Here is a 15,574-nt window from a genome sequence, read left to right on the forward strand (position 1 = left end):
TATCACACCTCGCCGGTGGGCGCACACCTCGGTATATATAAGACCATTCAGGCTATCCGACGTCATTTCGTGTGGGACGGCATGCACAAGGACATCACCGAGCAGGTGAAACTATGCAAAATCTGTGCGCTGAGTAAGCCAGCGCAGAACAATCGTTTCGGTTATTTAACTTCAGATGTGGCCGAGCGCCCCATGCAAAAGATGTTTATCGACTTTGTCGGGCCTTTCCCGCGCTCAAAGACAGGAAACACTATGCTGCTGGTGTGTATCGACGCCTTCACAAAATTTGTCTGGCTCATCCCCATGCGAAAAGCCACCGCAGAAAACACTGTATCTGCGCTACGCAATCAGATCTTCAAGACGTCGGGAGTCCCGTCTATAGTAGTTTCAGACAATGCAACCCAGTTCACGGCTAGGATTTTTAAGAACATGTGCTTCTCACATGACATTCTGCACGTCACAACCTCGCCTTATTATCCACAGCCCTCGCATGCTGAGAGATTTAACCGCAATCTCCGGTCTGCTCTAATAGCTTACCATGCGCAGGAGCAGGATAAATGGGATTCGAATTTGGTGTGGCTGCAAATGGCCTTTAATTATGCACATCATGAAGGACACAAAAGTACTCCTTTCGAACTCAAGTTCACTTACCGACCTAATACCCCTCTTTCAAATCTTTGGTCTTTGAATGACCTATTGCCCGATGATCCGAGAGACATCAGGGAGATTTGGAGAAGAGCTCGTAAAAATCTCAACCTGGCTCATGAGAGCAGAAAAAAGAAATACAACGAAAACCAATCTCCTAACCCTTACAGGGTAGGCGATTTTGTGCTTTGTAAGGCACACCCACTCAGCAAGGCAGTGGATAAGTTTTCCGCCAAGCTGGCGTACCGCTGGAGAGGTCCTTTTCAAATACAGCGATTTTTAACGCCAGTGACGGTTAGCCTAGCTGACCCCAGTTCAGGAGAATTCGTGACCAGAGCGCACATGTCCCATCTAAAGAAAACACAGGCTGACTTAAAGTAGATGTGTTTAATTTCTTTCCCCTAACACAGGGGACTCTCTAATATTAGGCATGCCAGAAACCGCAAGGTCTTAAAAATCCATGGTACTAGAAATAAGAATGCTAGCTTTACGTTGTATTAGTTTTAAGTGGCCACTTAGTTAATAAGCTCTTAGTTAATAAGTTTGTTTAAGGGTTATCGATATGTTGTGCCTGAGAGGCGGACGCGTCTCAAAGGTGTTAGAATATAAGTAGTAGGATACAGGTGAACCTGGTACTAGTTTTACTGAGCAGTGTAAGTGTTGTTTTTTTCTTCCCTATATGCTCCGCATTCAAGCGGGGGAGTATGTGCCGGAAATTAGGCATTTCGTCACTTTTTTTAATTTATTCTATAATTTTAAAATTTTTTGGGGTTTCCATTTTTTTAAATTTATCTGGTGGTTAATGGGGGTGATTTACTTTTTGTTAGGCCGGTGTACGCCACCGATTTAAACTTTGTGCCAGTGGACCGAAGCCCCTTCCCAGGGGGCCAATCTGATATTTTGCTGTCTAATGTGGACATGGTCAGCCCGGTTGAAATTTCTCTCGCCTGCAGTCACGACCCGAGTTTGTAATTTTAATTCCCTGCATGACAAAAACTGCTTTGAGCAGCTCCGGGGCTGCAAGCTGCTACCTTGTAGAGGCCTGCTGAGAAAAGCATGTCTCGTCACGAAGCAGTCTCCAGTGGAGCTGCGTTCCCACCTTAGTGGCTATTTCTGCCCCCCTTCCTCTCTCTCCTCCTCACTTCAGTTCTGAGAAATTAGGCTAGGAGCAGTGACCGGACGGGACGATGACCTGATGCAAAAACCTTCTCCCGGGTACAACAGACTCATCCCCGACATCTAGCGGAGAAAAAAAGTAACCGCGGGCCTGGTCGCCAGCGTGCAGAGCTTACCCTCATGACACCTGGTGGCAAGTCTGCTCACCACCTCAAGTAGTTCCCCCTTACGCCGCTAGAAGGCAGCATCGCGGTGCCATAAGGCACTATGCTTTCCTCTCGCGGCCCGGAGAAGTCGATTGTTCTTTGTTTTCGTTTCGGTCCGGTAGAGAGCGCGCATGTCGTGTTGTTGTCACGAACGCCTCGGACTCCTTCGGAAATTTTCGGCTTAGAACCGAACCTACCCCCTCCTTTGACCCGGGGCCTTACCGCCCGATTTAATTAGGTGCTTTGGCCGATTGCGGGCACTCAGCCCTCTGACCTCGGCTACTGACCACGTCTCCTCTACGTCCTCTGCGCTCAGAGGCTTTTTGCGGGAACTGTGATTTTCGTATGCACGAGAATGTAGTCAGCTTGCTTAAGGGATGTGATCCCGTTTGTACAGTAGCCAGGCAGAGGTAGTTTGTAGAAAAGTCATGCGTAGTTAAATTTTTATTTCTTCTTATTTACTTCTAAAAATTCCGGTTTCGTCCGCGCATCCTGACTTCTCGGTCCGCGGCATCCTGTTGTCGGCGCGAGACACCTAGTGAGCTCCGAACTCTACACCCTGGTTGGTGAGTAATCTTTTTTTCTTCTCCCCAAATTCCCGTTTGTTGGCCTTTTGCGCCGACGGTGTAGGACTGTCTGGAAGCAAGTCAAATTCGTTTTGAATTTGATTTGGGTTTCAGACAGGGTCGAAGTGCTGGAGAGACAAATTGCTCCCAGCTCGTGGTCCTGCACCTCCACTGCGGGTCACGTTAGAAGAGAGGTTTCCGCGACCCGACGTTATTTTTTGAAGACCCGGGTGGTAATGTGAAATCAACATCCCCCCCCCCACTTTCTAGCGACGAACTACATTAATCGAATGAATAGCCTACCAGCGAACAGTGCTTTCCTCAAGAATATGTAGAATCAATAAAACTAATCATCGATGTAATTGTTGGGACATTCAAATTTGGTGCAATTTTTAAATTTTTGATTATGTAATAATTTTTTGTTAAGGTGTAGTATGTATTGTTTTAATTAATCCTGGGGCGCCCCCCTTTAACTTTGTTATTTACTAAGATTTTTATTGTCAGGTTTGAATAATACGAACACAAAATTCCTTAATAATAAAACAGGGAACCTATAGACCAAGCTACTTGTGTAGTGTTAATTTATTTATGATATACCTTGTTCCCTTAAAAGATCCACCAGCTCCCCAGTTGCTTGTGTCAGGGAGTTCCAAATTATCTTGTTCTCCACCTCGTGCCACCTCTGGTCAATAACTTAATTGTCTCATTTTTCTTACCCAGCAGTTTCCAAGGCTCTTTTTTAATTAATTTAAAATAATTCAACTTTGAGGCACGAGGGGCGTTACACACGTATGGCAATTACTTAAGAATGTTACTTTCTATTAATTGTTACAAGAATACAACCTGCGCTATGGAATACCTAATTCTTTTAATTTCGCATACTAAATCGGTCATTCTAGGGAGACAAGTTATTTGCTTTTAATTGATAATTTCTTAAATTGGTGAGATAGCATTGGCAGCTCTAACTTAAGTTGGCGCTTCTAACCATAACTATTTAATTTATTCTCATAAATATTATCCATAGTTAATATAGTGTATAACACACAGAACCTATATTTCTGTTCAGGGTTCCACAGTGACTATATAAAGATAATGATTTTTTTCTTAACATCTCCATGAAAGCAGGTAACTTATTTTTCTACCAGCCGCGTACCCAATGGGTTTTCCATCGGCAACATCTCAGAAACCATCCGATTTTTCTCAAATGTTAGAGTTTTTAGTAACCTGCTCTAGCCTCACCTCTTATCTACCCCTTTGTCGTGGCGAGTAATTAGATCCGCGAAGACAAAGTATAAAGAGACTTTTACAAACTATACATGTAACCCTGCAAAGAAACATTATATTGCACACATTAAAGAATCTCCTATAGGACTGCACGATATACCACATTTTGAGTCCAGACTTGGGAGTCCTTGATTCACGTAATATGCCACAAAAACCTTTCACATCTTCAATGCGCTTGACTCGAGAAAAAGTGACATAAATTTGACCATGTCCAAAAGCTGCAGCTGGAAGATAAAGTCCGATATTGTCAAAGGTCTCATCTTGGACTTATATATTTATTAAATATAATATGTACATAATATATGTGTATATCATCAATTATTTTCCCAACTTAGAAGGTTAATTAAAAAATGTTTATTCTACTGTCTTTTATTTATAAACAGAAGCCTAAACACCACATTTTATATTTTTAACTGCAAATATGACAAAATTGTATTCAAAATTTCAACTCCTATTTAACTTTCTTAGGTGAAAAATTTTCTAAAATCCTCCCTTAAAGCTCGTTACGTTATATGAGGAACTCCTGTGCAAAATATAAAGCTTCTAGAACGATCGGTTTAAGCTGTGCGTTGTCAGTCATTCAGTGTTAGAGTTTTATTATGTAGAGTTATGTTTTTGTTTTTGTGACAAATAATAAAATACGTCGGTATCAATGATTGCTTGTACAACATATTTTAAAAATCTTATTTTTAAGTGTAAAACTTATACTATATCAATGGTAAATAACAATACAACTAACTACAATTAGTTATAACAATCTACCAAGTTGGTATTTGTATTAAATAAAAACGTTTAAGCTTAATAGTTGTATTCTTTATTTATATTATTTTTTCTTTATAGACTGATGTATTTGCTGGTTACAACATTCGTAACAATATTTGGTTTATTTATGATTAGTTATAAAATAACACAAAAGTATAAACTTACTAGTAGCAACTGCTTTAATGTAATCGTAATATGCAACAGCATTTGGAACATGCTCCACTTGTAAATATACTTAAATAATCAATTATGTCACCTAGAGTAGAAAATTAAATAAATTGGTTGTATTTTTTAAGAAATTATTATTCTGCATTCATAATCACCAACCATATCTGTGAAAGGCCAGACTGCCAAGTCTACGCATTATTACTAATTTTGTTCGTTGGGAAACGCTGCAATAGTTTTCTATGAGTTGAGAATTGTGATAATTTTTTACATCTTAAACGTTGTATTATTTATATTTCATAAGATTATCCATACACTTGGCTCTATAAAATCTTCCTACAAAAATTACACCGTGGTTAAGGCTTATAAGGGCTCCCAATGAGTATCAGATTTTAACTTCACTGTTCACGGACCTCCCATAGCTGTAGTTTGACTAACAGGTATGTTTATAAAATTTGAGCTTATATTTTTTTTAAATATTATCTCTGCATTTAAGGAGAATTGTTCTCCTTACCTCTGACTCAACCACTGTCTCAACATACTTATAAAGAGCGTATATTCCGGCCTTTTGACGTGATAACGTCTAATAAATCGATGAACTCCGGCTGCACGCACGAAAAAGTGTCCCGTTACACACATTGTTCCGTTACGCAGTGTCCCGTTACGCTCATTGTTCCGTTACGCTGTGTTCCGTTACGCTGTCGGCGAGTGCAGTAATAATAGGTTATGTTACAATTGACTAAAAAATTATGGTGATTCATATAATTGATGATAGATATTTGATTACATTTTATTTATGTGAAAACTTGTTCATAATTATATTTCAACTTTATAGCTAAACGCCAATTTTTAATATTAATTTCAAGTCATCTACACGTGAACTGTTTCGTCGACTGTTTATAAAGTGAAGTGAAAAGTTAATGTGTTTTTCGTTGCTTATTACAACAACAATTTTGGAAATAAAGGTTAATTATTCTTGCATTTTAAAAATTTGATTACTAGTATAATTTCAAGTAGCTATTTATTCTTTTATTATTAAAATAAAAATAATTCAACTTTATTCATAAAAGTATGCAATAATTTCATCAATGTTTTGTTATGACGTTGTCACGTTAAACTACCGTCCGTAAACCGACTTTACAGACAATCAATTTTTTTAAAAATAAAATTCTTTGTCTAAATAAATCTAAGTTACCATTTATGCTTTGTGTTCTCAAGTACCTCCAATATTTAAAGTTATTTACATACTGTTGTTTGAATAGCTTTCCAGTATTAGCTGTGCATCTCAGGCATGGTAAAACAAAAGAAAGCCAAGGGTGATATAAAAAAGATAACTTTTCTGTAGCTTTAAAACCAAGTAAATAAAATGTTCATACAATAACTTCATGCTTGTAAGCACACGCATATTTTAACTTAACGCACTCTTTTAATATCTAACATTTATTTCAAAATAACTTTACCATCGACAGTGCAAGCTGTTACAAATGTTTTTACTAGTCTATATTTCTATATAATTATTGTACAGCGGGATGGTAAGTTTGTTTTCAGAAAATAAACTATACAATTGCCAGACTAGTTATAAAAAATATATTTCACTGTTATGAAATTACATAATTCATGCTGAACGAACAACACAATAACACATAACTTTGTTCGTTACCGAAGTTAGATGTTACTGCGCGTACTGCACGTGTTAAAAACACACGAAACACAGCAAACTCGTGGAATAACATAATGTCAGTGTTAAGAAGGCTGCAAGTGTTCACTCTACCACTCTGGTTCTGGGGTAGAGCGCCTGCCTTGTGACTTGTAGGACCCGGGTTCGCGCCCCGGCTCCTCCAAGGCGGATTGCCCAGAAAAAATGGTGGCATTTTCTCTGGTAGGAATACAATCCCTTGTAACAAGTCAGGCTACAAAAGAAACGGTGGGTGGAACAGAAAAAAATCTGCCAGGTGGCTTCCAAATGGGGAGCCCGTTTCTTTTCTTGGGCTACCCATGCGGTGACCATTCCTGGGGTTTCTTCGGGGGAACTGAGTTTTGCAAAAAAATATTTTTTTTGTTATTATTTCGACACAAGCAAACGTACGATCACAAGGCAGTTTTTTATGTCCATGCACAGGAAAATTTTCGAAAAATATTACTTAATTTTCCAATATCTACAAGGCAGTTTAATACTCTTGTTTCTAACGATACAGCCATCACAGTGCAGTAAAAACGTAGTTTTTAAAAAATCTGTTGAATAACATCACGAATCAATGAACAATGGTGCTCATGCAGAAAACCATTACATTATAACGAAATAAAACTACTTTAATTGTAGGACTCATGAGGTGTTTGTAAAAAAGAGGCATATTATTTCATATAAGTTAATTTTTCAAAAAGTGTACTCATGCTGTTCATGGAGTTATAAAGTTGAATTTTTTTAAAGAAATAGTATAAGTTAATGGATTACACTTAAACATGCGCAAGAAATTGGCAAGTACCTACTTAAATCTTCCATCTGCGAGAAATATGTTTCTGGATAGAATTGAAAAAAAAAAATATCCCTCTTGGCATATCCTTAAGGTATAGCTAGGTAGATTTCGAAGCAGCTTTGTATTCAGGAAACTTCTATAAACTTCACGAAAATTTATTAAACTTAATATACATATCATATTTTTCTTCAATATCCAATATTCCAAAATAATAGCTAAAAATTTTTCTCATATTCCATGTAGCGTAGATGTTTCTAATGATTTTAACTCCATGCATCCAGAATTTAAGAGCTTAGAACGATTGTTCATATTATGCCTACTGAGGAAGTAGTAAATTTTTTCCCCTTTAAACACTATTTTTTCCTCTTGCAGTAAAACGTAGACGTGTAAAAATTTTCTTTGGACCAAGGCTTAGGATAATATTTCATGGTTTAAAATCAATTCGAACAAAATTGATAGTACAGAAGTTTAATTATTTTTTAAATTAAAACTTTCCCTGTTTTTAGTGCAGTAGTTCATCCCAAAAATTTTTTTCAGCCAATACTTTGAGATAATATTTAGTGATTTTACAATTAATTATAACGGATTTGATAGTATACCTACTAAAAAAGGTTTTTTTTTTAAATTTCAATTTTTGTTATTTCCACCCTTTGCAGTAATAATTGGCGGTAACAAAAATGTATTTAGACAAAAGTTTTTGATATAAATCCAAAGAGTTATAACACGTTCAAACATATGCGATATTTGTCATATTATGGGAGATATAGTGATTTTACTGTTTTTCAAAAAATCTGTCACATTTTAACCCCTTTTGTAGAATTCGGCCCATTAAGGAATCCGACTGAGATTTTCCATCTTTAATTTTATGTATCAGTTTAGAAGTGATTTGTGAAAAATTGAGGCATTTATCGTGTCCATATAAAATTTGAGTTGACGATGGTTTAGGGGGATATGGACAATGAAACGAAAAAAATACAAAATTTTTTTCTAGAAGTCGCACCATGGTACGGCTACAGTAGGTAGTCTTTCTTCGAAATCTACCTAAGATAGCCTATACCTTGTATTTAACAATCTGTTTTTTTTTCACGAGGTGATTTTACTCACTCTTAGATCTTACTCGGATAGATATCTCACTAGATTTGCACAAGAAAATTTATTTTCGAAGGTTGAATATATATTAATGGGTCATAAAGGCCTTGTTATGGCCATGGATAAAACTCGAGTGACTTAGATTCTGCAAAACCGTTGATAAACTTACCGTTGGATATATTGACCTAGTTTTCTTCGAAGGTCTAAAGTTAAGTGAATTTAGCTGCACCAGTATAAATAACGGTTGAAGAGACATGCCTCTACGACTTTGTTTCTCTCCTGAAGACACGATGGACGCAGCAAAGATTATGTTGCCAGCAATTATGCTTTTCTTTACGACTTCGGCTCAGGTAAAATGCACGTCGTCTTTAATTGTCTAACCAAATATAAAAGCGTCTAATTAAAACCAATGTTAAACCAAACACGCACTTAAGAATTTTTTTTCTGTTACATTCCAAAGATAAGGAGAAATTATGTCAATAGGCTCGCAAATTCTTGCTATAAGTAAGACCATCTTCGGATGGAAGATACATATTTTAGGAGGAATTTTTTCCTTCGGTTAATTCCTGCATCAACATGTATGGTACACTTTCAAGTACACGATTTTCCATTTGGATTAACTCTTGCTCAACAGTAGAATGATTGGACTCCACTGCAGTTATACACCCAACAATAACGTGAGATTGCTATTTTCTCGTATTGCTGTATCGTGGGAGCATTCATTACAAGTGTTTTATTAAACCATAAACACGTCAGTTAAGAGTCATGAAATGACTACGTAACTCTAAAATTAAAAATTCTTGGGTTGTGGATACGAGGGGTGTTTTTTTAAATAATAACATTCTACGCATTTGGGCTATGTATCCACAACTGTTGGCAAAGCCACAAACGCAATCATGGCAACATTCGTCCGTGTTTAAGTTTGTTTATATTTAAAATGCCTCCGCCGATTGAGAATACCACCCCGACTGTGAAATACGCGCCGTGATTCGTTGGATTAGTGTTAGAGGCGTGGAAGCGACTAAAATTAATCATCAGAAGTGTACGGAGAAAACATTATAACCTATGGAATGGTACGGAAATGGGCAAGAGCTTTAAAATTTGGCCGCACGAATGTTCATGATGAGAAACAAGTGGGCGACCTTCCGTCATCACTGAAGATTTGGTGCAGAACGTTGACGAAAAAAGTATAATAGAACATAAATTTTTACGATTTAGTCTATTACGGCCGTGCTGCAGTGGTTGTTAAATCAGGCGGCAGACGTCTGTGAAGATGGGATTCATAAGCTGGTTGTACAATACGATAGGTGCCTTAATATTGGTGAGAAATTGTGTTGAAACGTATATTTCAGTACCGGATTTCACGTTAAAATTAAAATTGTTAGTAAAAATCTACTTAATTTTTCAAAACAGAACTTACTTTAAAAAAAACACGTATTGTATATCACAATTGTTTAGAGCCATTTGGTCACCGAATAATGAAAAAAACAACTTAAATATTAAGTTTTATCATCTCACAAGAGTGAACTTAGTAATAAACGTGATGGAATTGGTCTTATTCGTGTGTCACGTGTTTGTATATACACATAACTTCCTCTGCAGGCCAAATCTGCGAACAGCTGGTCCGACCTGGAGTTTGTGCATCGGTACGTGAACCCTAACCCTAGACACACAGCTGACGAATGGAGCGCAATCTTTGCTGCTGCAGAAAAACGAATTGCAGAAGACATCACAGGATTGGTCAACGGAACTGTTCCTCAAAACGGTCAGTGAAACTGAGTAAACTGATAGAATTTACGTAAATATAAAATGATAATATTTGTGGCTCTAAGTTTTTTTGTATTCTGGTAGTTAATTTTAAAAACCAATAATTTTAATTATTATAACTAAGCGGGGAAGCTTTTAATAGTGTTGTGGTAAATCAGGGGCGCAACAAAAGGGGGGCAAGGGTATTTTGCCCGCCCCCCCCCCTTTGAAACCTTGAAGTGGGGGCAAACGGGGGCAAAGCAAGTGCTGTGTAATCAATTTTTAGATAATAAAACTGCTTAAATAGCACCATTTTCCACCTTGAAATACAAATTTTCCCGGGGGAGGCTTCAATAGAGGGGATCGATGATTCTTTATAAAAATTTAGTTGTTGCGCCCCTGGTGTCAATATAAAGTACGTGAGAGAGCTAGCCACGTGTCCCCGCAGAGGATGCCGGGAAGGTGTACGTGGAACACGAGGAGGAGCGCATCATCGCTGGTTCGCCCGCGACGCAAGGGCAGATCCCCTGGCAGGCGCTGCTGATCCTGGGAGGTACCGGCCTGTGCGGGGGTTCGCTCATCTCCAACCAGATCGTGCTGACGGCGGCCCACTGCGTGCAAGGGTGAGCCTGGGGGGTATAACTCTACCCCCTTTGCCTCCTCAACCCTCACCAACCACCACCAGACCGCGAGCAGTCAACAACATACCAAGTTCGACGCTCGATGTCGCGCCACCCCCGTACATCGCGAGTATTCACGTATTTAAATCACCTTCAAGTACGAAAAAAAAAAAAAAGAAAAGAAAACTCTCTCCTGGAAAGAAAATCATTGGAAAATAATTTTTTGAGGTAATACTTATTTAGACGCGTAAAAAAGAAAAGACGAGAGTGAATTTTTCGATGCACGCGCACCAGGCAACGGAATTTTCACAAGATAAAAAAAAAGGCAAATAATATTAAAAATTATACGTGATTTTAAATCTTACTGGTCCATTTATTAAAAAAAGCGTGAATATTAGTGACATAAAGTGTGTTTATAAACTTTCTCAAGTGTATTCATACAAGTAAGGTTATATCACCGTTTTTATAATTTATTTTCATTATAAAAAAATTCAAATATTATTTTAATACTAAAAAAATTAAAATTACTATTTTAAAATAAACATTAGGCATATTTATTGATTTTCATTATTAATTAATAGTTATAATTTATTATCTTCTGAATGAAATAATTAGTTTTATACACCTTTTTTTATTAATATTAATACTGAATAATTATTTTGTTTTTTGAATTCGGTTGAATATATAATTTACCAACCGTATTTAATAATAGCACTCAAGTCCTTTTATTATTTTAATTCTTTTGATTATCTGCACACAAAATTACACTTAGTTTTCTATTACACCAAGTAAGTAACGCGCGTACGTAAGTACACCCCCCCTTTTTTTTTCGAGAGTTTTATTTATGTAAAACACTTTAAGGGAGTTTTAGAAGAAACCATAAGATTTTAAAACTTCTCAAGATATCAGAATGGTGTCTGCTTAAGAAAATCATTTTATCATTGTGCTGAGGGCAAACTCTCTCTTTTTTTTATTAATATAGATTTATTTAAAATCATCACCAATGAAACTAAATCGTAAAATAAAATAATTGAGACAACTACCCCTTTAAATCTTTTTGACGTAACAACGTTTAATAAATCGATGAACGCCAGCCGCACGCACAAAATAGTGTCCCGTTACACACATTGTCCCGTTACGCTGTGTCCCGTTACGCTCATTGGACGCTTGCGCCGCAATGATCTCTCTTCCACTCGATTGGAACAACCATCGATTTGACTTTTTCGAGGCACATTAAACTTGAAAAACTCCCATTCGTTTCCTACTTTTCCTATCATCGTTCTATCCTTAACAGAATAACAAAGATTGGAAGAAGTTAAATAACAAACAAGTATAAAAGTTATAGTTAAAATAATCTGTTCGTTAAAGTAATAAACATATTTGAATTAATGAGTGCAAATAAAAGTAAATTTATCAATTAAATTGTAGATTTCATCTCACTCCTTCTTTGTATCCATACAAAATAGTGATAATTCAATAAAAATTATTCAATTTTATTCATAAAAGTATGCAATCATTTCATCAATGTTTTGTCATGACGTTGTCACGTTAAACTATCGTCGCGTAAACCGACTTCGCAGACAACCAATTTTTCATTAAAAGAACGTGTCCAAGCCGAAGAGTTGAAGCCATCAGCTGAGGACGGGGGGGTTTGTGTGTGGTTTACAGCGTGGCGTCCTTCCAGATCACCCTGGGCTCCACCAGCAGGCAGTTCGCGCAGGCGGGCACGGTGAGCCAGGCCACGAGGCTGGTGCTCGTGCACGCCGCCTACAACCCGAGGATGCTGGCCAACGACATCGCACTGCTGCGGCTGCCCGCGGGCGTCGCCTTCACCAGTGAGTCACCCCGCGAGATCACAGTCCACTCACGGGACCTTCTTTCCATACTTCAAATAAACTGTGAGATCTTCCTAGACCAGTTAGTGCCTGCTCAATATTCTTCTGCAGGCTCTTGGAGATCACAGCCCAATCACGGGTCCTTTACATACTTCAAATAAACTATGAGATCTTCCTGGACCAGTAAGTCTTTGCTCAATTCTTCTGCAGGCTCTTCTTGATCACAATCAGTTCACGGGACCTTTTTCCCGAACAAGAACATACTTCAAATAAACTGTGAGATCTTCCTAGACCTGTTAGTGCCTGCTCAATAATTCTTCTGCAGGCTCTGCGAGATCACAATAAGTTCACGGGACCTTTTTCCCGAACAAGGACATACTTCGAATAAACTATGAGATCTTCCTAGACCAGTTAGTGCCTGCTCAATTCTTCTGCAGGCTCTTGGAGATCACAGTCCATTCACGGGACCTTTTTTCCGAACAAGAACATACTTCAAATAAACTATTAGATCTTCCTAGACCAGTTAGTGCCTGCTCAATTCTTCTGCAGGCTCTTCGAGATCACAATCGGTTCACGGACTTTTTCCAACATACCATGAATAAACTATGAGCTATTTTCCTAGACCAGAGAGTGGCCACTGGCTTCTTCTGCACGCCCTGCGAGATCACAATCAGTTCACGGACCTTTTTCGAACATACCTCAAATAAACGGTGAGATCTTCCTATAGTTTAGTGAGAGGCCACTCAATTATTCTGCATGTTCTTTGAGATCACAGTCAGTTCACGGACATTTTCAAACATACCTCAAATAAACTATGAGATGTTCATGATTTGAGTGGCCACTCACTTCTTCTACATACTCTTCGAGATCACAGTCACATCAGGGAGCAATTACCTACTAACTGCTCCGTGACGATGGCTTCTGCAATGTCGACCGAAACGTCGGTGAATTATTCGCCAAGGACACGGCTACAAACCCAGAAGCCAAGCTACTTATTAAGTCTATATTTTTAAGTAGAACTTCACTCATTTTGAATTTTTCTACTTTGTTGCCAGATTTCATCAACGCAGTCCGGTTGCCTCGCTGGGCGCAAGCTTCTAACAGCTTCGCCGGCGCAGCCGCTCGGGTCAGCGGCTTCGGAAGAATCAACAGCGGTGAGTATCGCCCGGGTATCTTTAGGACGACGGACAACCTAGCTCATTTACGAGGCTCCTTTCACGCACAGAGGCTGCGTGGTGCAATACGGGCAGAGCCGCGCGTGGCATAGTTGTCCACTTATACTATTTGTGACCAGGGCCGGTGCAAGGTAAATTGGCGCCCTAGGCGAAAAACCTTAATTCCCCCCTCCCCCCAACAGGACACCCCAAAAAAATTGTCCTTGCCTCAAAATACATCACGTAAGCCTAATATTTTGTCAACAATCAAATGTAAGCAGGCTTGTGTTTTTTTCCTTTTTTACTTATTACAAATCATAAACAGGTCAACGTGGACTTTAAATAATTACTTATATCAATATAAACATTCCAAACTGTTACAAAAATCCATTTTCATCTAGTTTCAATAATCGTTAAACATATGATATCAGCTGTTATGTGTCGTGCTGCGCCGCCCCCAGCTACTTGGCGCCCTAGGCGGTTGCCTAGTTCGACTTTATGGACGCGCCGGCCCTGTTTGTGACGCACAACGGAAACCATTTGATGTGTAACATTTCTGCTCTCGGTATACATGATTTCGGTTACGAGTAATTTCGTGGATGGAACGGAAGTCGCTTGGAACGGAAATGTGTAACCAAGGTGCTGCCATCTGTGACGGATGGGAAGAACCAAAGTTCACAAATCCAAAGAAAAACTTTAAAATATTAACATTTTAATGAATTTTTTTAACAAAATGGGCAGTATTTGAATGATTTTTTTTACTTCATCTAAAATCAGGTCCAAAGCCGGGTTTCAGTATTTTTTTCCCATGTCTTTTTCGCTTTTATCGGAGCGGTTGTTTTTACATAGTTTAACATTGCAGTGTGCTAATAAAATGATTGAATAGTCGACGTAGCTGTTCCGGCAGCGAATTCAAGCGGAGGGTGCGAAAAATTCGTGTGATTCGCTTCCAGATATATATTTTAAAAAAATGCTTATATTTGCCACATTGACATTATTTTTTTTAAAAAAGGTAGTACGTTAAATTTCGTGTTTTTTTTTTTTTCATATTACAAGTGTATATGCAACATGAAAACAATGAATTTGCTGGCGAGTACTGAAAGTATCACTCACAATTTTTTGTGTGTTAAATTTTGTAATAGTATAATAATCAGGGAAACAAATTGATAAATAATTATATTTTTGTGGATTGCTGCTGTCATATAAATTTTTTGTTTACGTTATGAAATTTTAACAAGATATATTTAAATTTTCCTAATCACAAACTGAGATATAAAATAATTGGATGACTCAAATTGTGTAAGAAGTCCACAAGTGTGGGGCAGTACTGACATGCCCTGCTTTGCGTTTCGATTTGCGGTGTTCCCCTCCCAGACACAGTAAATGAGATGCCCCAGCCTGCGATACCACAGCGTTAGTGCGAAACCGGCATCGATAGTGGCTTGTCACGTTTAAAAATCGATGTCTCATCTGTTCAAAAAATGAGTAATCGTAGTAAGTGATTCTCCTTCAGATAACCGCCACCACTCTTTGGAACAATTTTTATTGCTGCACACTAGGAATTAAGACTTTATTAGGAAGACGCTATTTCTTTTCCTGTTTAGGTGGCTTCGTGGCTTTCTTAATTTTTGATTTCGAAAAGCCATTTGCTTGAAGAGCACATATTAGATGTTTATTAGATGTTTCATTTCTTCCCCGATATTGTATTCTTCGCAAATGGCTCTAGCTCCGTTGACCAAAGTTGAGATGACCGTTCTCTTCTGAGGGTGGAGGGTGGTGCGTGAACTCGGCTGCAAATACATGTCTGTGTGGGTTGGCTGTCTTTACTGCGGATTTTTTTATTGATATCTTTATGAATTATTTTTCAAAGATTAGTTAAAAACAAGTTTATTTAACTAAAGGACCTTTCACC

At 38.1% G+C, this 15,574-nt stretch overlaps 1 protein-coding gene across 1 annotated transcript in view; it reads left to right on the forward strand.

The window, feature by feature from the left end:
- The window catches only part of LOC134537280 (transmembrane protease serine 9-like), a 57,506-nt gene that overhangs the window by 38,684 nt on the left and 3,248 nt on the right, over positions 1-15,574 (forward strand). The window contains exons 15-18 of the mRNA XM_063377554.1: positions 9,910-10,072; positions 10,502-10,676; positions 12,342-12,508; positions 13,564-13,662. Coding sequence (XP_063233624.1) covers positions 9,910-10,072; positions 10,502-10,676; positions 12,342-12,508; positions 13,564-13,662 — 604 coding nt within the window. The remainder of the gene's footprint in view (positions 1-9,909; positions 10,073-10,501; positions 10,677-12,341; positions 12,509-13,563; positions 13,663-15,574) is intronic.

The sequence above is a fragment of the Bacillus rossius genome, chromosome 12, assembly GCF_032445375.1.
Source record: "Bacillus rossius redtenbacheri isolate Brsri chromosome 12, Brsri_v3, whole genome shotgun sequence".
Classification (NCBI taxonomy): Eukaryota; Metazoa; Arthropoda; class Insecta; order Phasmatodea; family Bacillidae; genus Bacillus; species Bacillus rossius.